The sequence below is a fragment of the Platalea leucorodia genome (assembly GCF_965183815.1).
Source record: "Platalea leucorodia genome assembly, chromosome: 2".
NCBI lineage: Eukaryota > Metazoa > Chordata > Aves > Pelecaniformes > Threskiornithidae > Platalea > Platalea leucorodia.
Genome location: NC_138824.1, coordinates 131350169 through 131372759, shown reverse-complemented (window position 1 = coordinate 131372759; position 22591 = coordinate 131350169). Strand labels below are relative to the sequence as shown.

General features: G+C 47.5%; 1 protein-coding gene across 3 annotated transcripts in view; it reads right to left on the bottom strand.

Moving 5' to 3' along the window:
• Positions 1 to 18465, bottom strand: part of KPNA1 (karyopherin subunit alpha 1) — a 55495-nt gene extending 37030 nt beyond the window's left edge. For 2 of the 3 annotated variants that reach the window (XR_014227464.1, XR_014227465.1), the window contains exons 1-4: positions 18364 to 18465; positions 5303 to 5436; positions 2270 to 2377; positions 366 to 465 (exon numbers count right to left, since the gene is read on the bottom strand). Coding sequence is in view for 1 of the 3 variants with exons in the window: in XM_082304571.1 (XP_082160697.1) it covers positions 366 to 465; positions 2270 to 2377; positions 5303 to 5431 (337 nt within the window). In the remaining 2 variants the exon portion in view is untranslated. Of the gene's footprint in view, positions 1 to 365; positions 466 to 2269; positions 2378 to 5302; positions 5437 to 11325; positions 11347 to 18363 lie in introns of those variants that run through there. The other variant, XM_082304571.1, reaches the window with a different exon arrangement.
• Positions 18466 to 22591: the final 4126 nt, after the last annotated feature.

The window sequence follows — 22591 nt, the reverse complement described above, 5'->3', positions numbered from 1 at the left end:
AACATGATTCAAAACACGAATGTACTCGGTAATTCGGGCAGACCAACTTCACAGCAGCACTCCTGTGCAGTCCCTCTGGTGTGCACACATGCTGATATACCAAAGTTCCTCTGCACATTTGAGCCATAGAGACGCTGCCTACAATATTTAAACTTACTTTCAAGAGTAGACATCCCATCTGCGTCACTTCGTAGTTACACAGATTTCAAGAAAAGAAGTGACTATTACATACACCTAGCTGATGTTTTCCAAAACAGAGCTTCACCCAGAAATTTCTGTATGAAACTCAATCTTTAATGCTGTCAAAGTAAAACCATGTGCCAGGGATGCTTCTACATTTTTCTCCAAGTAATTTCAGCCCTTACCTTTAGAAAGAAGCTTTCGGAATTTCTGGGTGGCTGAAAGCTGCTGTTCTGGACTATTGGAGAAAATCATCTCGATCATATCAGAGGTGATGACTGCACTCTAGGATTCAGGTGGGGGAGAGAGGATGAGAGTGACAGAGAGGGAGAAGAAAATCCGGGATTAGTGGTAAAAAGGATACAACATTTGCTAAACTGCTATCAATTTCATCTTTTATTGAGTAAAACCCAAATAAGACTAGTATGGGCAACAAATGAGTCATCATACGTGCACATCTACATAAGCAGCATCATTCTGAAGTGTAGTCTGTCTTCTCTGGAAGCCAAAATTCAAATTTTACTTAAGCTATGGCACGAAAATTATTCTTCAGAACCTCTCACCGGTATTCTCTCCCCTTTTTTTTTTTTTCCTATCTCCCCTCCTCTAAAATAAATGTAAAATTGTCAGCTTCAAGAAAAGGTAGTTTAAATTGGAATAGCTATTACTGTTATGCAAGAAGAGGTTATGCTATTGTTTAGATTTCTGCAACATGTACATTTTGAGTCATTCTCTTACACCGAAATGTGCAGGACCTGTCATTTTCACAAGAGTTGACAAACCTAATGCTTCTCATTATAAGCAAATAGAGTATTAAATTTTCCATAATACTGACAGTTTCCACTAATACAGCTAAATTAAATCAGCAACCTTTCTTATGCCAGGCAAAATCTGACATTCTGTTCATCACACATGTAAACCCATGTAAAGAAGCATAAGGAAAGTCAGATTTTTTTCTTCCACTTCTGATCTAAATCCTTAGATAGATCTGATCCAAACCCTCAGACAGATAGGGAGACAGATGACAGTGCTGAAAATACTTAAGCTTTGTCTGTAACAGCCAGCAGCTCCAACTGTTAAGACCCTGAAATTAATGATATTTAAAATACTAAACTGTATAATGGTAGTATCTATCTCAATTAAATGGGCTCCTTTCCTTACTTTTTACCATCTATTCATTTCATACAAGCTTCCATGCAAATGATTAAATGGTATTTACGACTTGTCTGACGTTTAAAGACTCTCTTGAAGAGTAAAACAATACCTTCTATTAGTGATCTGCCACATTGTTTATAGGCAATGCTCCATTTCTCAGGAATTTTCAAGGCTGGTATAACATCCAGCAGAAACCAAGCCCAGCCTGATTTCTATGAAAACATCATCTGCCTACTCTGAATACAGACACAAGTGTGAAGATCAGTGGTCAGACTTTTAAGGGCTGCACTGGCCTTAAACCTCTCTGTTACAGCCCGAATCTCTTGCCATTTTTCTTTCCAGGGAGAAGACTGTGGTAAAGAAACAGGGAGAGAGCAGAAAAGTCTCATTTCCACTAAAAGTTTTTCCTGCCAGATGAAATTCCAGCTTGGAAAGGAGTTTAAGGACACATGCAGATAGATAAGCTAGGTCTAGCTGTGTTTCCAACACTGCCTAAAAACAGCGCCACCTGAAAGTCCGCTAACAAAGACTTCCACTGAGCTCCTTTTTACTCTGTAAACTCCAATAACACATTGCTGGGTTTGTATTTTCATGTTTCAAGCATTATGAATTTCAGATTAAAAAAAACCCAACAACTCCATGCAACAGTTGATAAAATCAGCCGTAACGGTGAACATCAAAGCCAGGAAGTAATCAGCCTGCCTGGAACAATGACATTTTATTTCATTTTCTTGAAACCACTCACTCTATCCATAACTTTCTTCTCTCATGTCATCTGTTTCAGGGCAGTTCACTGAGAAAGGTGTTTAAGAGCTGTCCATAAGCTCTTTGAACGCCGTTTTCCACATTTTTCTGGAATTCCATTCCCCTCAAGTCACCGCATGACAGGCTTGCTCAGTTTCAACAAACACTGTATTCCTTTCTCATCACTTACAGAAGTCATCTCCATGTTGTTCATCTGAGCCTCATGGAAGCCACCATCTGACATGACTTCCTCCTCCGCTTCTTCCTCAGCTGTTGCAACATTTCGGCGTTTAAACAACTAAAGAGAGAAAGTATTTAATAGATATTATATAGCCAATATATACACAGCATGTCACGTTAGGCTGCAATAAAAATGACATACACTGTCACCTGAAAGAAGCCAGTGCCCTGGTTTCAGCTGGGGTAGAGTTAGTTTTCTTCTTAGGAGCTGGTATAGTGCTGTGGTTTGGATTTAGGATGAGAATAATGTTGATAACATACTGATGTTTTAGTAGTTGCTAAGTAGTGTTTATACTAGCCAAGGACTTTTCGGCTCCCCGTGCTCTGCCAGGTGCACAAGGAGCTGGGAGGGGGCACAGCCCCCACAGCTGGCCCAGACTGGCCCAAGGGCTATCGCATACCATATGACGTCATGCCCAGTATATAAACTGGGGGAAGAAGGAGGAACGGGGGGATGTTTGGAGTGATGGCGTTTGCCTTCCCAAGTCACCCTTGTGCATGATGGAGCCCTGCTTTCCTGGAGATGGCTGAGCACCTGCCTGCCCATGGGAAACAGCGAATGAATTCCTTGCTTTGCTTTGCTTGCGCGCACAGCTTTTGCTTTACCTATTAAACTGTCTTTACCTCAACCCACGACTTTTCTCACCTTTACTCTTCCAGTTCTCTCTCCCATCCCACCGGGGGGGAGCGAGCGAGCGGCTGCATGGTGCTTAGTTGCCGGCTGGGGTTACACCACAACAGCTAGTGTGCTGGCTACAGGCCTCCTCCAGACAGTAAATGGAGAAAGTTTAGTTATGGAGTAAATGAAAACAGCGACGTGATAGAATACTGACTCCCAACATTTCTGGAAAATCCTCACTGATATTCCCTTCTCTTCTCCATCGTCCCCCTCCATCTGCAAGCTCCCGCTAGCTTCCAGGCAATTGCTTTCTTGCAAATGAGTGGCAGAGGATGCTGGGGCTCAAAGACCTGAAAAATTGCTGTGTATAACAGATCTCTGCAGAACTGTGAGGCTCTGCAGAACTGCAGAGGCTGGGGTAATTGAGTTGCTGTGGCAGAGGGGGCTTTGGAGGATGATCGCATGGGATTGGTCTAAAGAAATGACACTGGGATGAACAGAATTTGGTTGCTACCACTTAGAGAAGGTGCCCAGTTTGAGCTGTCACGAGGAGAGCTAGAGAGGCTACAGCTTCTCCCCTTAACCCAGCTGTCTCATTGGAAGAAGCATTAGCAATGACAAGATGGGTTTGGGGGTGCTGCTTGGCCCGTTGAGGTCAGGAAAGACGACTCCAGCATCAAGCCATGTCCGATTTGCACCACTGCAGACAGGCAACACAGAGCCCTGACGCAGACCTGCTGTTACTCTTCCCTCCAGAGAAGATGGGGAGGAAACAATATGCAAAACTGCTGAGTCTACAGCAACCCTAGGTCAGTGACAGGCATCCTTGGGGAACGCTGTTCCTTCGAAGCTACTGTATGATGTGCCCAGTCAAGCTCAAACGTGCTCAAATACGATCTTAAATAAAAATTCATACGTTGGCAAGTTGCGTGAAAATTCAGAGGCCTGAGGCTGTTTTTGTGGGGTTGTTCAGCTAAAAAAAAAACAACACACCACAAAAACAAAAAACAGGGAATGTAGACAAACGTCAATGACCTATGTGCCAAATACATAAAAGAGAAGAACCTGCACAATGTCTGAAATTAGAGGGGCAGATTCTGCTTGCAGCTCCACTTCTGTTCCACTGTCAGTCCAGTTAGGACTAACAATTTTCCTTCACAGAAGGAAATCCTGCCATACACTTTATTTAGCCAACCTGTAGTAATCAGGTCCAACGGAGGTCAGAAGCACAGATAGGACAGAAAATGACTCATCGTTTTCCTAATTTAGTAACGGCTTTACAACTAAGACCGACGATGTCCTACGCTACCAGTAGTCTGCAAATGCTACCTGCGGTTACTGAGCAAAATCCAGAAGCATTGCAATTCCTGACTTTCCTTGAAAGCATCTGACACCGTGAAAGCGACATGAAACGGAACAGATTACCCACCTGAGCCACCCACAAGCAGACTACTATCTTCCTTCTAACTCCAGAAACCTCAACACTGATGAGGAAAGCTTCATTACAACTTTGTTTGAAATTGAACCAATCCCTTAGAGCTTCCAATGAACACAACTAAGAACAAAAGAATTGTTCAGTGCTACCTCATTTTGTCAGAAGATGGTTTGCATCATGTCTTGTCACTGCTGCTGCTTCCTCATTAAACCTGCAGAGCACTTTGCAACGTGAACGAAGCAGTAAGAACTAGCAAGACATGAGCAGGGAGAAAAGCTTCGTTTCCAGTAATTTTTCTCCATCATTTTGCTTACAACGCATACTAAATCCACTACTCAAAGTACCAGTCTTATGGGCACAAACGTAGCATGAACTTTTGTCAATTCATAAATTAACTGAAACTTAAAAGACAGAAAATTGAGAAGAATCAGGTCAACAAATTATTTCTTCCCTCAAGAAAATCATTACTGCAACTTATAAGGACTTGGTCAGACCTTCTCCTCCTCTTATTCTAGCTCTAATGTTTCCTTCCATTTCACCCCAGCTTGCCACTCTTTGAACAGAGATTAGAGCCACCACAACTCAGGTAGCAAAACCACAAAAACACACCCACCGTAAACAAGTAACAAACCAGGAATTCCTCAATCACCTTCAGTGCAAGGTGAGACAGCTTTGTTCAAAACACCTTTATTGCCAGGCTGCTCTGGCCGATCTTACACTGGAGCGAACGAGGAGCACTCACGCTACGTTTTGTGGAGCTTGCAGAAGAGGCAATAAAGTCTGCAAGCGACTGATTTCAGACTGACTACGTATGACTCTGTCGGGGCAGGAACGACTAAGAAGGGCTTGGGAGAAGCAAAGAGCTAGAGACGGCGCAAGACGAGACTGTTTCAGGAGTGGCTGCAGGTATCACAACTGTAGTACGGTACCTGTTCTTCTCTCTTTTGCTTCCGTAGTTGAAGACCCTCTTCCTCCCGCCTGCGACGCATCTCATCAGGGTTTAGAGATTTGTTCTTGTAGCTCTTCAGTCGGAAATTCTCTTTTCCTGAGGTCGTCATGATTCCTTTACAATGCAATTAAAGAGAGAAGTCAGAAAACAATTACTCTTCTGCAACACATCATTTTATATTCTGTCTCCTTCTCTCAATCTCTGTAGCCATGCACTTTCAGCCACTGCCCCCCATCTCCCGTCACCTAACTTCCAATAACTTAGAAGGTGTAAAGCAAGATTTCACAGAATTCTCACTTCAGTGTGCCAGTGCTTCACATCAGACCAACAAACTTTTATTTTACTCACTGAGGCTGCAAGGCATGAATAAGTTAAATATTCCATTAAGAAAGAACTGAGATATAGAAGGCAGAGGATACAGCCTGGGCTGAAAAGAAAGCTGCACTAATAAATCTTAACATTTCTCCATGCAGGGAATTAGCCAAAATAGTTATATTCCCCTGTCTTCACTCAAAAGTGAAAGAGTCTTAGCAGCTTTTTAGCTTAATTCACTCGGCAAGCCAGTACAGGTGCTGTTTTGCACTCCAAACCCACATTTTAAGTTAATTCAATACAATTCTGTGTTCCTTCTATCCAGACAAGGCCTACAAGAAAAATGAAATGGAGAGAGAAATTTCAGGTGAGGACGGTTTAACCACTGAAAATGCTCACTCCTGCAAAGCAAGCAGTGCTATTCTTCCCCTCCTCCCCACTGCCAGCCTCTAATCCTGCCACTGCTCAGGCAGAACGGCCTTTTTTCAGTCTACGATTTCGAAGTACTGTCTTGTGCAACTCAGTGGATCGGCATTTATAGCTACCCATGATGATTCTCCCATGTGTAGTGCTGCACTGTGGAGCTACTCCGCATAAAACAACAGCTATAGAACTGTGCGGAAAGACCACGCCACCCTTAATCAATGGGCTGTGGATCACGTCTCTACTCTTAGTCCTCCATTCTGCTGCCGCTTCTCTCCTTACATCCCCCCTTTAAATCCGAACAAGGTTGGGAACCAAATTCTGAGCATCTCGGTATTTCCAAGCATCTTCATACAGACGCAGAATCTCCAATACATTGTAAATACCTGCAAATCCGTAATACAAACTTTAGGAAACTACACGATATAAAAAGTTACCCTGCAGGGCTTTTAACGGTCTCTTTCAAATGCCGTAACGTGTTGTATTAAATATGCTACCTACCTCAAATTCCATAAGCACAGAATCACCAGGTGATAAATGATCTCCTGTGCACTTTTTACTTTAAAATGGAGCAACATGAGTGTATGCAGACTCTAAACAGCTTAGGTTTCCTATTTAAAATACATCAAACACATAATCGAGTCTACTCTAACCTCCTCTTCTTTCAGTTAGCACAGAGACTAAAAAAAAAAAAAAGAGGATACCCAAATGTGCTTCTCATTAGAGCCTCTTTTTAAGTTGCTGCTACCTGACAACAGTTTGTAAGAATTCTGATGATCAGAACTGACTTTCACAGAAGACATTTCAGGCATTACCTCAAGCATTACTCTGTTCTGCCAAGTGGGATTGAAAAAACTGTTAAGGGACACAAAACTGCTGTATTCAAGATTAGTCACTCACGGACTGAACTGAATGCAACACAAAAACCAAGCGTATAGGCAAGTAATCCAGCAGCCTAATTCTGCTGAAAAGGCTCTTGCTGAAACGGCTTTTTTTTAAAATAAAGGTCCTACAAAAAGATAAATCTCGGAACGCCAGAATCATAGAATCATAGAATCGTCAAGGTTGGAAAAGACCCTTAATAACATCGAGTCCAACCGTTAACCTATCACTGCCAAGTCCATCACTAAACCACGTCCCCAAGCACCGCATCCATCCGTTCTTTAAATCCCTCCAGGGATGGAGACTCAACCACTTCCCTGGGCAGCCTGGGCCAATGCTTGACCACGGTCTCAGTGAAGAAGTTTTTCCCAATATCCAACCTAAACCTGCCCTGGCGCAACTTAAGGCCGTTCCCTCTCGTCCCATCGCTTGTTCCTGGGGAGCAGAGACCGACCCCCCCGGCTCCAGCCTCCTTTCAGGCCGTTGCAGAGAGCGATGAGGGCTCCCCTCAGCCTCCTCTTCTCCAGGCTGAGCCCCCCCAGCTCCCCCAGCCGCTCCTCCCCAGCCTTGTGCTCCAGCCCCTGCCCCAGCCTCGCTGCCCTGCTCTGGCCACGCTCCAGCCCCTCCATGGCCGCCTTGGGGTGCGGGGCCCAGCGCTGAGCACAGCATTCGAGGGGCGGCCTCACCAGTGCCCAGCACAGGGGGACCATCACCTCCCTGCTCCTGCTGGCCACACTGTTTCTGATACAAGCCAGGGTGCCACTGGCCCTCTTGGCCACCTGGGCACCCTGCTGGCTCATGTTCAGCGGCTGTCGACCAGCACCCCCAGGCCCTTTCCCGCCGGGCAGCTCCCAGCCGCTCCTCCCCACGCCTGCAGCGGTGCCTGGGGTTGTTGTGCCCCAAGGGCAGGACCCGGCCCTGAGCCTTGCTGAATCTCGTACAGTTGGCCCCAGCCCAACGATCCAGCCTGGCCAGGTCCCTCTGCAGGGCCTTCCTACCCTCCAGCAGATCGACACTTCCACCCAACTTGGTGTCACCTGCAAACTGACTGAGGGTGCACTCGATCCCCGCATCCAGATCATCAATGAAGACATTGAACAGGACCGGCCCCAGCACTGAGCCCTGGGGAACACCACTGTAGAAGTTCCCTACGTCACTCTTAACAGCTTAGAGACCCCTTTCTCCCTGTATTGAGGTGCCTGAGCTTAAAGTGTTCACGTTTCTTGCAATATGCTTGGCAATGATGTTCTCTTCCTGGTTTTAGTTTAAATGACTACTCCCTGTATATTAAACACACAAACGATTTGGGGAAGCCCGGGATTTTAACTGTGAAAAGAAGTTCAGGCTAACAAATGCTCAGAGTACAAAATTTCTTCTGTTTCTAAAACATCTTGGAAGAAATATTTGATGTATTTTAGAATTAGCAAAATGAACCCAAACACCAGATGGAGACCCCTGAGCTAAAAGGACCTGCCTAGCAGGAAAATGGCTTTGCGGCCACTCCAGTCAATCGGCCCTTCAACGTGAGCAAACACGGGCAAACACAACAGCCCGGGTAGGATCTCAGGCCTTCCGTGACATTATTAATAATTCCTCATTTTGGGCTGAAACACGTCTTCTCAAACTCACAGCACTATATTTGCCTGCATTTGGGATTTCAGGACTTTGATAGCTCCTGTGGTCATTTCACACCTTCGCTTTCAATCCCTAAAAGTTCTTAATTTAAAAAAATCCTTGACAGGGAGCATCTTCATTTCTTAATACTGAATTTCACCTAATGTTCCAGTGTTTCTAAACATCAATGACACCATCCAGCTTCATCACCAGCAAGTTTCCTTAGCGTATTCTTCCTTATCGTACTTACCCAGCTTCCCCTCATCTCCCAACTTGTCTATTAATTTCTTCCAATGAATTTTGCTTCTGACTTTAAGGTGGTAATTTTCGTTTTCCTCTCAGAGCTCTGTTAGCCCTCTCCCATTGTACTTCACATCATCGTTTCATTTATTGAAAATACAGGTACAGGATTTACTTGAATTCTCTGATTTTACCGCAACCCCTCTACCTAACGGCTTTACAAGAATTATCTTCTATTTATTACACCCTTCACAAGCTTTAGCTGCAACTTTTGCCTATGTTCATTTCTGACTTTCCAGACAGCTCGCTTTGCTGACTAACCCCTTCCCCTATTTTTGGAATAATCTGTACACTTAAAATCCTTTCAAAACAGCATATTGTGTTTTACCTGGGAGTAAAGCCTTCCTACAAATTCCTACCACCAAATGACTGGGAAGACAGTTTCTTCTATTAAAGGTTAAAAAAAATTAAGCTCCTTTCACCACTGAGAAGTTACCATTTCAACTAGTAATGAGCTCAATAATTTATTTCATAGTAGTCCCTCACTGGTAGTAAATAAACCAAATCCCAACACATAGTCATACATCCATTTTACACACCTGCCTACCTAACCTGTATAACTATTAAATCCAAAGTTATTTTCTGAAAGCAGCTTTTGTAGTATGCTCAATATCTCCTAAAATCAATTCTTTCTTGACCATTCTTTTACTGGGTCCGTGACCACTGGTGAAAAATTCAATGACCACATGCAGGATTTCGTCTAGCCCACACCTGCTGCTAGCATCTTTAGACCTATTCAGTGTGAGCACACACATTATTTTTTTAGGACTGAAAATATAATAATCCTCTGTTAGTTGTTACGGTCATCCAAGGATTGTTTGCTTCAAATCTCCTCTTCCATTTTTCAGGATGCAGCCTTTCCCTCAGACTAAACCACAGAGGCAAAACAACTTCAAATCGCCTCACTCGTCTTCAGCAGTTCTGTTGTGGCTTAACCGAAAAATCTTTCGACGGTCGCTTTAAATTCACCCGTGGTAATTGCTTCACAGCACATAGCAAACCCTGGATCTTCTCTGCACTATCAAAATTAATGCTACTTCTGGTGAAAATCTGTGGTGGTTGTCATGGAAATGTTCTACCCAGCCTTTCTTTCCTAAAGATAGCATAGTATTTTCCACATTTTTTGGATACTCCTGTCTACAGATAAAAACCTCTGGCAACCTGGTGAGGAGTTTTCATGGTGTATTTTGGGGGGTTTTGCGCAGCACCACTCAAACCCCATATGACACTTTCTCCTCTTCAGTTTGGCTGCCATGAAAAAATGACTTATAGTAAAATTTAAAACACCGCCTATTCCTGAAGGTCTGCATTTCCCTAAGGAAATTATTCAAGCTTTTTGCTGATGAAGACAAGTACCTGACCAAACGTGGATGTGTTCTAAGCACACACTTCTAGGAGAAAGGAAAAGTACTGCATTTCTCCTTGCTTATCAAGTCAAAGAAATTCAGAGGCGCTGGGAAACACAGAGTCACTTACTGCGATGACCTACCTTGGCCCAAGCAATCATCTAGATAGGAACAAAAACAAACTCCCTGCCTTCTTAAATCAGATATCACTGTCACTAGACTTCAGGGCTTTGCCAGAAGGAATGCCACGTGACTAATACTCTCGGATATTCCACACGTCAGAGGTATCCAGGTGTAAAAATAAAGGCCTTACAAATCAAGACCTGCATAATGGTATATATAACCCAGATGACTGAAGCGAAGATGACCAAATGCATTGCTGATATTAAAGACTGTTAGAGACAAACCTTCCTTCTTTGGAATTAGGGGTGGGAATAAGAAGGAAAAAAAAAAAAGAATGTATTTCAGAAGTGTAGACCTGTACAAGAAATTCTGCCTTCCGATGGAAATATATCAGAAGAAACGGCACTGTCAAGACAGAACTCTAAGCACTGTCAGAAGCTGGAATTACTCAAGATAAAAAAATGGTTCAGCTACGCTACAAAACCTTTACTTCCAAGGAGATTTTTGTTTGTTGGCTCTGCCATAGGACTCTAGGCCTCCTAGAGAATTAAAGTTTCCTCACAATCATGCTTCTTGCCATCACGCCAAATACCTACAGCACAGCCTGGACAGATGTTTGAGCAATTCACTGGGCTCTGGTTACAGGATGCATCATCTTCTGACGCTCTTCGTGAGGGACCAGAAAACCCATCCAATTTAAACTACTACCCTGAAAGCAGCACTTGGTCATTCGTTACTCTCATCAACACACTCCCTACAAATCCAACATTTTGGCCACAAATGTGTTTGTGGTTTTTTTTTTTTCCCCCCCATGAAGTCTAGATTTTGGAAAATCCTTCTAATATGCTTTTTGACAATTCTAAGGCAACAGGTTCAGGATGCTAACAGAAGTATTTAAATCTTGTGGAAATAAACTGTCAGCTTTCTTGGAGGTGACAGACAACAAAAGGTCTTCATAATAAAACCATGAATAATATATGGCGTAGAATAATAAAAATATCACCTGGGATCAATCCTATTTCCCTGGAAAAAAACTTCTAGAGCAACGTCTTACATCTGCCATCATCCTAGAGAGATGAAAACACATCCACCAAGTCTCTACACTGTTGACAGTGTTATCTGAGGGGAAAAAAGAAAATACAGCAAATCAGCAGACTGACTTCTCTCTTCACTGCCACCTCCTGTTGTTTGAAAAACTGGCTCGATCAGATAAATATTTTGGTGAGGCTGTATCTGCTTCTTTTGCAAAATGATTTGACAAAGCATACTGGATTATAGGGGTCTATGGGAACGCCCGTGAGTAGAAACACCCATACCACCTGAGGCACAAGGGTGTTACTTCCCAATTTCCAATGTCTTCAGACTCCTGTAAAGCTCAGCACATCTAGAGGAAGGGACATTTAACCGTCTCAACTACAAGAAGCCATTGTTCAAGCAAACACAGGCGATTTCTAAAACCTGTGCTTAACTTTCTCTAGCTGTAAAATGGGATTGGGAAACACGTCTCACAGGCACTATAAAATTAACAGTTACAGTATTTGTAAAGACCTGCAAAGTAAGTTTTGCTGATGATATAGCAGAACCTAGTGCTAACAAGGACACAAAGCAATCGTGTGAATTTCTGTGGCTGGGGAAAGCTGCAGCAGCAGGCACGAGTGCTATTCACTAGCCGGAATGAGAGACTTCGCTTTATGCGGAACAGCAGGGACCCACACTCCTGGGGCAACCGTCACACAAGAAGGCTGGAGAAGAAACAGAACCACCACCTTCTGCTATCCAAAAGGCCAGACAATTAAAGGAGCTTCAAATGTAACATAAGAGTCGTAGCTAAACATGGATAGGACATATAGTCTTCAAACAGGGTTCAGACTTTTAAGGACTTTCTGTCCCAAACTGGAAGTAAGAAGGGGACTTCTTAATGGCATCACTACCCATCTCCCCATCTTTCAAACCTGCTTTATTTTGCAGGCTTCCTAGCCCTATTAGGTTTTTTCCGTGCCCAGTAGCATGCCTTAATTCACAATTGTTTCTGTTCTAGCACCTTTATAAACCCGTGAAATAGCAAACCAAGTACTAATCCACCCGATCTATAGCAAGTTTGGCATGTTCTAGTTCTACGCCACTCGGCAAGTTGGACTGGTACTTGCTTAAAAGTGAGAACAATCTTAAAACAATTAATGCAAGGCCTGAAAAGACATATGATTTTGTACAATATGGAAGGTGATATTACAGACAAATTAAAAGCCTCAATACTGACTGCTGCTTAAAAGCACACAAAAAAAAAAGAGAAAAGAAAACACTCTGCGTTAGCTAAACACTGTTGAGGACAATTCCTGAAGGAACTGACACCTGATGTCAAGTTTGTAGAGATGTCACATTTCAACAATGTGACCTCCTCATCTTCCACAAAAGAAAAAAAGGCTGAAAAGGTGGTTAAAATAAAAATAAACAACCACCATATCAAAAGTATTTCTGCAAAATGACTTATCTCGAAGGGCCAATTGAGTATACCCCCAGTAACATTCAGAAAGATCTTCTGTGCTTACAAAAAACAGGGGTTTTTTTAAGAGACATGCCTAAAATCAGGCCAACACCAGCTTGCCAGGCCCCTGTTCGTCCCTTTTTACACTAAAAACACACAGAAAGAAACAAAACAAAAAAATAAGAAAAAAATCAATAAGAGATTATACACAGTATATCTAGCACTTCACTATACATTTACTATCACGAAGATACTTTCACGATGTTTTGAGTTCCATTTTTTTAAAGGTCCATTTTGACTTAACAGGGCAGCAGATAACAGCTTTCAAAGTTCCAGAAAGCTTTTAATTTGAGCAAGAAGGCAAAAAAACCTGACTCTCAAAACTTAAGAGGAAGACATCTTTAAATTTGTCAGCTGAGCCTTTCTGATTTGAGTTGCAAACACAAAATTCCTTTACTGCACTCAAACTCATTGCAGTGCAATAAATCTGTTTAAATGAAAAAAAACTCACCCTGATTTCTAGAACCCCACAGTCCACAATCAACCTGAAACCAAAAAGTTCCCACAAGTCATAAAACAAAGCAGCTAGTGATGGGGAATTAAACTTTTCAGCCACACAGGATTATACTAACGTTAAAAAAAATAACCTCATGGTAACGTGCCCGTCTACACAAAAAAACAGAAGTGATTATTCCTGTGTGCCAAACTAAAATGCAATCTGTTTTTCTTTTAAAGCACAGATTCATCTGTGTTTTGATTACATCCTCCCTGCACCTACAGAATGAACTGACCCACAATGTATTTTCCGTAAGGTCATATCTAAAAACCGGACCGTTTGAAAAACAACAGTCATCTCTATTATTTGACAGTCATCATCTGTCAGAAAAAAAAAAAATCATCTTAACATTTCTAACATCCTAACGTGCCCTACACATTCTTTACAAGAGAACAAGAGTGCACCTTTCAGCATTTCATATCATGCAAATAAGAAATCCCAGACATCAGAATTCAAATTAGGTTAAAAATAAACTAAATTATTAATTAAGTTGACTTTGTAGTTTCAAGCAACTTTTGTTCGGTGTTGTGAGTATCAGAAGGCACTGAAACCAAACCTGCCTCCTCCTTCCCCGATGACAAATTTGCCTTCAACAAACGTATTGGTTGCTGTGACTCAGCAATATAGAAGGTATGTGTGCGAAAGCACGAAATAACAGTAAGTCAAAATTCTACCGGTTTCATACTAGCTTTGGACATCAGCAACCAAAAGAGTGACATAATACTGATGTATCAGCCGCCTCAAGCCAAAACCCACAGGAGCTTTAAAGCCTGATGAGGCTCACTGCCTTCCTCGCCCCGTTTACACCGAGTACCCCTCCTGCCAGAAGCTCCCAAATCCACCAGGCAGCACATTCACAAAGACACCTCGTTTCCTTTCTGATCATTTCTCAACACAAAAAAAGCAAAACAAGAACACATCGGCAGCTAAAGAGGTGATCACGTGGAAGCTATACAAAGGAGTCCTGCATCTTTTAAGAGGCAATCTCATCCTGCTTCAGACAAAAAAAAAAACCAAAACAAAACAAACCCAAAACACATCACAACAATTTAATACTAACCACAACATTATTATCTGACTTTGCTTAAAGGTAAGTTGTGGTTTGTGTGCCACCAAAAGGTGGCTTGTTTGCCAAAATGCCATTTTCATATATCAACAGGTGAATTTGCTTTCAATTAGCACTAGATTTGGTAGGCTTACAATGCCTGGTTTGGAGATAAATACATTCAGGATGTTTAGCCACAGGGTATTTATTTCTAAAATCAGCATATCACTTATGTAGAAGCTCAACTTTATGCCCAGACTGTAATAAAAGAAAATCAAATAAAGAAAGATCTGTGTGTGCCACACCAGTTAGTTTCTCGCAGAACATATGAATCCTCCTGCTGAGCCTGGCAAGCAGTCTGAACTACCAAATAAAAATAGAAAAAGAGAAAATAATTACACTAGATCATAAGGAAGCTTTCAGCAGCTGGTGACTAGCTAAACCTTAAGTCTTATGGCACACTCGTAAAACTCAGAGTCTATTACTCTCTATATACACCCAGGAACACAGTCGTATTTCTTTCAATTCTAATGCTTTTAGCTTCTGCCGCCTCATGACATTAAGCATTAATTATGTTTCAAGAAAGTATTCACTTTATCTCAATTTAAAATTTCTTCTATGTCACTGAACTCCTGTCTCACAGGAACGGATCAACAGAAGTGACAATGCCATGTCCGATCTACCACTACTTCCTACCACTTTTTCATACCCTCCTCCTGCTAGCATCCTTTTTAAACCAATTCTCCTGAAATTTACTGTCTGTCATCTGCCTCAGACTACCTCTACTTTTTATCCTCACAATTATTAAGCCTGCATAACGTTTAATGCAGCTCAAGACATTCATGAGGTGGCATAATACAATTTCCAGCCCTACTGTTGTACAGATTTTATATTTAGCAGAGGTTTTCACTGAGTGTTTTGTTTAAACTTAGCTTTGCTGGTTTTCCAGAATTCCTCTACCTTCTTCAAAACTATTAAAAAGTACTGATATTTCTACAGGCCTTGCATCCTACTGCTGGCATTTTGTGTCTTGAAAACCCCACATTCATTCTTGGAAGTAACAGAGAGCAGTTTAATCCATTACTTGCTTGACAGACTTCAAAAGCTGTAGCAGACTAAGGATGGCGTTTTTTTTCTTCAGAGTAGAAGAAAAACTGACTTGCTACCATATCGCTGCCCCTTATCTCTGCAATTTACATCAGCATTTTTTTCACTAGTATTATTATATTCTTTAAAGAACTTCCATTAGGCTTCAGCCCCTTAGTCGTATCAGTTCAGCTTGCACTCTTGTTCTCTGAAAAAAGAGGTGGTCTGGTCCTTCTAACTTGTTGTTTGTCCATTGCACCATCCCAGAAGCTCCTGTTTAGGTATTTCAGCCACTCACAACATTTCATCGAGTGAGTAACTCCTTTAACATCTTTTATTTTTCTTGACTTGCCCATAGCCTACCAGGCTCCCTCATGCCCCTATTCCCTTTGACCTTCAGAAGTATTTAAACGAATCCACTAAATTCAGCTGTTTGCTGCTGCTCTTCTATTTCCCCTTATGTTTCCAATTTCCATTAAAACCCCTAACCCTAATTCACATCACTTTTTTCCTTCTTTTTTATCTGCTATATTTTATGCTTTTTCACATAGACTTGATCTCCATCTTTCTGGAGGGCACTGCTTTACATCCATTAACCTCTCACCTCTTGCCACAAAGTGAGGTTTTGCAAGCAAGCAACTTCTTTACTGTTGCCTTTAAAGGTACAGTTTCCTTTTGTGCTCTTAAGGATATGAGTTAAGCCCCCCCATCTGCCCCCTCCAGGGCTTGTAAACACTTCAGAAGAAAAATTCCACAATCTTGGGGAGAGACAAACAGAAAGATATCAAAGCAAGCCTGCCAGATACAGGACAGTCTAAAACAAAACATCCCATTCTGTTCACTTTAGCTTATTCAACAGAAGGGGGGGAAAAAAAAAGAGCACTGTATGGAAACAGTGAAGTTGAAACAAGACTATCAAACAATCTGGTTAAGTAAACATTTACACTTAAAGGTCTCTATAAAGAACCTTTCAGAAACTGCTACAAGGTCTGACCGTAGTACTTTCTGTTCTCAGAGTGGCTTTGGTCGGTGCTGCTGCCATGGGCTGTTGCTGCCTTTCCCCTTCTAAATGGGCTAAGCTGTGACTTCTCCCGGAATCAGCACTCAGCTGAATATACAGGACCACATACGCAAGCCAGCTCTGAAGACATCACCACAGGGAACGTAACATCAGGGGAAAAAAAAAATCTAAAAAAAACCATCAATGGACGGCACACTGACAGCAAAAGGTAAGCATCATGGTACAGTGTTCGAATGAGCGATGGGATGTAACGAAAACTCCGTTTAGAAGTTTTAGAGAGGGGGGAAAGAAATTCCCAAGCCTTCAAAACAGACACGTTTCTTGGAAGTGAAGCATCATTGCAGCTGTTTGAAAGATTATGACAAGGGAACCCATTCTGAGAAAAACCTCTACCTCGCATGTCATCTTATGTTACCATGCCTCAAGCTACTCTTCATCTTCCCTCTGCCTGTGGGTATGTCTAAAGGGTAATTAAAAGGTGCAACCACAGCTCAAGTAGAAACAAACTTGTTTTGAACCAGCTCGTTCACATGTCAATGCACGTGGTAATGTGGCAGGGACAGCAACATAACGAAGTTACAACGAAAACCAGGACAGATACGCCACAAATCGGTTTGATTCAAACTATTCGTTTACACAGTGTTCTATTAAATGTTCTAGTCTAACTATTAATTGCCACAGGTATAGACAAAATAGCTTTAAAAACGCCAGTTTCTAGGAAAAAAGTTGCAATCCCATTTCTGGATAGGCCACAGACGTATCCCAACTTTGTTAAGTCTTTTCGTTAACATCAAGCAGCCAGAGCACAGAACACACCAGCGGACAAAAACATCCAGAGAACCGGCAGCTTGAATAAAGGCTGAAGAGACCATGAAACACAACCATTCAGCACCGTTTGGGAATTCTGCAGAAACAGCAGCCCAGTATTTTCACGGCTCATGACCTATCTTTGCAGCCTAGAGTTTCAGTTTTCACGAAACGCCCTCAAGAGGTAAAGCTTAAAATCAGCCTTACATGGATTCTTGGGTGAGCAATACGAATTTAAAGATTATGAATGGGACGAGCTTCTGCTGGCCGTAAGGCCTCCAGAGACAGGGCAACTGGGGACGGCCAGCATGGCTACGGAGAGAGCACAAGCCCTTGGTGGCAGGCAGGCAGTCGAAGAGATCCTGCTGTGGCCGGGGTGACGCGAGGCTACGAGGCGACGTTTGCAGGGAGCAGGCACAGCTTTTGCGGGACGAGGAGGGGAAGGACAACCGGGGGAGCTCGGAAGACCCAGGAGAAAGTTTCCCTTCCCGCCCCCGCCGGGACCCGGCGCTGCCTCCCCTCACGCCCCGTCCCGCCACAGGACGGCGGGGCCGGGCCCGCCCTTGCGGCGCGGACCTCTCCGCCTCCCCGCCGCCGCGCTTCTGAAGCCGGAGCCCGGCGCTTCCGCAAGCCCCGCCGCCCCACCGGCCCCGCGGGGGCCCCCGGGCCAGGACCGGCCTCCCGGGAGCGCCCTTCGGCCCCCGCCGCCGGGCCCGGCCCCTCAGCTCGCCCCGGCCGGGCGGCAGGCGACCGGCCCCGGCTCCCGCCGCGCCGGCCGGCCCCGCCCCGCCCCGCCCGCCCCCGCCTGTTGCACGCGCGCAGGCCGGGGGCTCCCGCAGCCGGCGGCACCCCCCAGCCCCGGGCCTCCCGCACCCCGGTCCCCGGGGACCCGTGCCTCCTCCCGCAGCCCGGCCCCGCTCACCGCCCGGCTGCCGCTATCCCCCCCCACCCTCCGCCGGCTCGGCTCGGCTGAGCTCGGCTGGGCCCGGCGGCGGGGCTCCCGGCGGCGGGGCTCCCGGCGGCGGCCCCCCCCCCGGCCCGTACCTGCTGCCGGCGCGGCGCGGCGCGGCCCGGCGCTGTCTTCTCACGGGCCCGAGGCGCGCGAGCGCCGCTCCCTCCCTCCCTGCCTGCCCAGCGCTGGCTGGCGACGCCAGTGCGCACGCGCCGAGCGCCCTGCGTCACTTCCGGCCTCCCCGCAGCGCTCGCTGGGAGGCAGAGCCCTTCCGCCGGGCCGGGCCGGGACGGGCGGGGCGGGGCGAGCCCGGCCGGTGGCGGCGGCCGCCCCCGGCGCGGCAGCGGCGCCCTCCCCAGGACGGCGACAGCGGCGGGCCGCGGCCCCGGGGAAGACCACAGCTCCCGGCGTGCGCCGCGCCCCCCGCGCAGGCGGGAAGGCCGTGGCGCGCCGCGGGGCATGCCGGGAGCTGTAGTCCGCGCAGCCGGGAGGGCCTGGGGAGCGGGAGGAGGCGCCGCCTGAGGGGCGGTGGCGGCGGCCGGGGGGGCGGCAGCCGCCGAGAAGGCGGCGATGGCGGGCGGGCGCTGGTCTGCGGAGCCTGGCGGCGTTAGGGCGGCGTTAGGCCGCGGGCCGTCCGCTGCCGCCTGTCCGCGCTTCGTGACAGGCAGCGGCGAAAAGGAGAGGGGCCCCCCCGGGGGCTCCCGCGGCCCGGGGTAGCCTAACGAGCTGGTGTTCCCGCCTTAATTCACGCCGCCCGCCGTGCGGGGTGCCTGGCCGTGGCCTCGGTGGCACCGCGGCCCCGCAAGCGAAGCTGCGTCGCCGCCTCACCGGCGATCGCACGGTGTCAGAGGGAGCGCGGCAGCCGCAGACACGGCGGTGGGCGCGGGCGGCGGCGTTAGCACGAAGAGCCGCGATGGCTGCTAGCCAACCCTGTACGTGTTGAGATAGATACCTACGTACGGTTGCGTGACAGCAGCTCGTCTGCACGCCCGCCAAGGGAGACGACGGCAGCGCCCTGCCGGGCTGCTCCCAGCCCGTCCCAGGAGCCGTCAGCCCACCAAAGGCCCATCTCCGCCGTCCCAGAGGAGCACAGGGGCACGATGGCCGGCGGGAACCCGAATTACGGACTCGGAGGAAGGGAGGCCCCGTCCGGGCCCCTCCCGGGGCTGTCCCAGGGGAGCCTCAGCCCCCCGAGCACCTTCAGGGCCGGGGGTCGCTGCGTTCGGGGGTGGGACACACGATGGGATGCAGGGGGAGAGCGTCGGGATCGCACAGGACTCGTCAGGGGAGGAACCGAAGGCGGGAAAGGGAGGGATGTAGGCGATTCGTGGAGGAACAGAGGGATACAGGAATAAAAAGGTGCGGTCGCGTGTCGATGGTTTGTGACGGTTTGCCTGGCCGTGCCCGGTGCTGATCAGCGCGGCCTGTCCCATCTTCTCACGGAGCTCCCTTCCCACTGTGCCCTGGGCGAGGGACTCTCGTTGCCACAGGCAGGGGCTGCGGGGGGAGTCCGGGTGCCAGCGGCTGGGACTTGTGCCCATGGGACAGCACCTGGCGTGGGCGGGCAGGCGAGCGTGTGAGCGGCAGCGAGGATGCAGCTGAACCAGCCGGTGAGGGGGCCTGGGGGCTGCGAGGGGGCTGCGAGGGAGGAGACGGCTGCCAGGGGGACTGGGGGGGTCCTGTCCTGCTGCTGAAGAGGCTGTGGGGCCTGGGAGTCATAGAATCACAGAATCGTTAAGGTTGGAAAAGTCCTTTAAGATCATCAAGTCCAACCGTTAACCCAGCGCTGCCAAGCCCACCACTAAACCATGTCCCTCAGCACCACATCTTCCTGGCTTTTAAATCCCCCCAGGGATGGGGACTCAGCCCCTGCCCTGGGCAGCCTGGGCCAGGCCCTGACAGCCCTTTGGGGGAAGAAGTTTTTCCCAATACCCAACCCAACCCTGCCCTGGCGCAGCTTGAGGCCGTTCCCTCTCGTCCCATCGCTTGTTCCTGGGGAGCAGAGACCGACCCCCCCGGCTCCAGCCTCCTTTCAGGCCGTTGCAGAGAGCGATGAGGGCTCCCCTCAGCCTCCTCTTCTCCAGGCTGAGCCCCCCCAGCTCCCCCAGCCGCTCCTCCCCAGCCTTGTGCTCCAGCCCCTGCCCCAGCCTCGCTGCCCTGCTCTGGCCACGCTCCAGCCCCTCCATGGCCGCCTTGGGGTGCGGGGCCCAGCGCTGAGCACAGCATTCGAGGGGCGGCCTCACCAGTGCCCAGCGCAGGGGCACCATCACCTCCCTGCTCCTGCTGGCCACGCTGTTTCTGATACAAGCCAGGGTGCCATTGGCCCTCTTGGCCACCTGGGCACCCTGCTGGCTCATGTCCAGCGGCTGTCGACCAGCACCCCCAGGCCCTTTCCCGCCGGGCAGCTCCCAGCCGCTCCTCCCCACGCCTGCAGCGGTGCCTGGGGTTGCTGTGCCCCCAGGGCAGGACCCGGCCCTGAGCCTTGCTGACCCTCACCCCGTGGCCTGGGCCCATGGATCCATGGCCAGAGCCTCCCTGCCCTCCAGCAGATCAACGCTCCCACCCAACTTGCCGTTGGCTACAAACTGACTGAGGGTGCACTCGATCCCCTCATCCAGATCATTGATAAAGATATTAAACAGAACTGGTCCCAGTACCGAGCCCTGGGGACACCACTGGTGACCGGCCGCCAGCTGGATTTGACTCCACTCGCCACAACTCTCTGGGCCCGGCCATCAGCCAGGTTTTACCCAGCGAAGCGTACGCCCGCCCAAGCCCTGAGCAGCCAGCTTCTCCAGGAGGATGCTGTGGGAAACGGTGTCAAAGGCCTTACTAAAGTCCACTTTACTAAAACACCCACAGCCTTTCCCTCACCCACCAAGCGGGTCGCCTTGTCACAGGAGGAGATGAGGTTGGTCAAGCAGGACCTGTCTTTCGTACACCCATGCTTGGTGTATGAACAATCCCCTGGTTGTCCCGTGTGTGCCGCATGATGGCACTCGGGATGACCTGCTCCATAACCCTCCCTGGCACCGAGGTCAGGCTGACAGGACCGTAGCTCCCCGGATCCTCCTTCTGGCCCCTCTTGTAGATGGCTGTCACGTTTGCTGACCTCCAGCCAACTGGTCCCTGGGGGCAAGGCCACCACGGGCGAGCTGGCTACTGGGGGACCAGGGGGACTGGAGAGACGGATCGAGGGGCAGCTACTGGGCAGACTGCCTGAGCCCAGCTGCTGGAGGGAGCCACGCTGTACATATCCGTGTGTGTATATATATATATATATATATATGTGCTCAACAGCAAACCTCCATCCTGCTCAGCCAGGGAGGGGGGTGGGATGAGGCCGCTGGCACTGCCTGCATTCATGTGAGTGCTCTGTGTGGCCAGCTATATATATATATATATATATATGGTGTATATGTGTGTTTCTGTATGGGTGCCTACTGGGAATACAAGCTCAGCCTGGCTGCTGGTTGGGGCTGAGGACATGGAGCTGCAGCAGCCTCACCTCTCTCAGGCTACCAGATCTGGCCCGATTTTCCCATATTGATAGATAAGTATATTTGTATACATATCATATGTATACATATACGTATACGTATACATATACGTATACGTATACGTATACGTATACATAAATAGACGTATCATACACATATAGATAGGTATATTTCATAGGGCTTCTATATAGCACAGTGTTTCTACTCACAGAATTGAGATAAGGGAGATTAAAGTAGACAGGCAGCAGCTTTCTCCCAAAAGCATTTGCATCAAAAAATAAAGAACGGTTCCACTTTTCTTCCAGAGATTTCACGTTTCCCGCACCCTACCAGTAAGCACATCTGTACTGCAGCAGGAGGTCTGGTTACGTTATTGGCTGGCATTCCTGAGATACCTCGAATCAAATCAGCACAGGTCAGGACGGCAGCGATCCGCAAGTTCTCCCGTTTTTGCCGAGAGTCCGGTTTCGGGCGCAGCTGAGCTAATACAACGGTGTGCCGCAGGAATTCCCGTTTCCCATCGCCTTCACTCTTCTGCTTCCCTTCTCTCCACCATATCCGCACTTTCAGGGATGGTGAACTACCTTCATTCTGCACGTCTTGCGATACCCTGCCCTAAAAGGCCACCACAGATGATGCCTTTTTGCCTGCGGGCAAGGATTTGTGAAGCCTGGGGGCTTGTGTTACGTGAGGCTGCGAGGCCGGGTACCGAAGAGAGCGATGCAGGCCCAGGGCAGGCTGCTTGCCCCCGCGGGATCGCCAGCCAACACGTGGCAGCAGTAAAAAGCACCACCAGAGTTCAGACTGTCTGGAAGCCTGG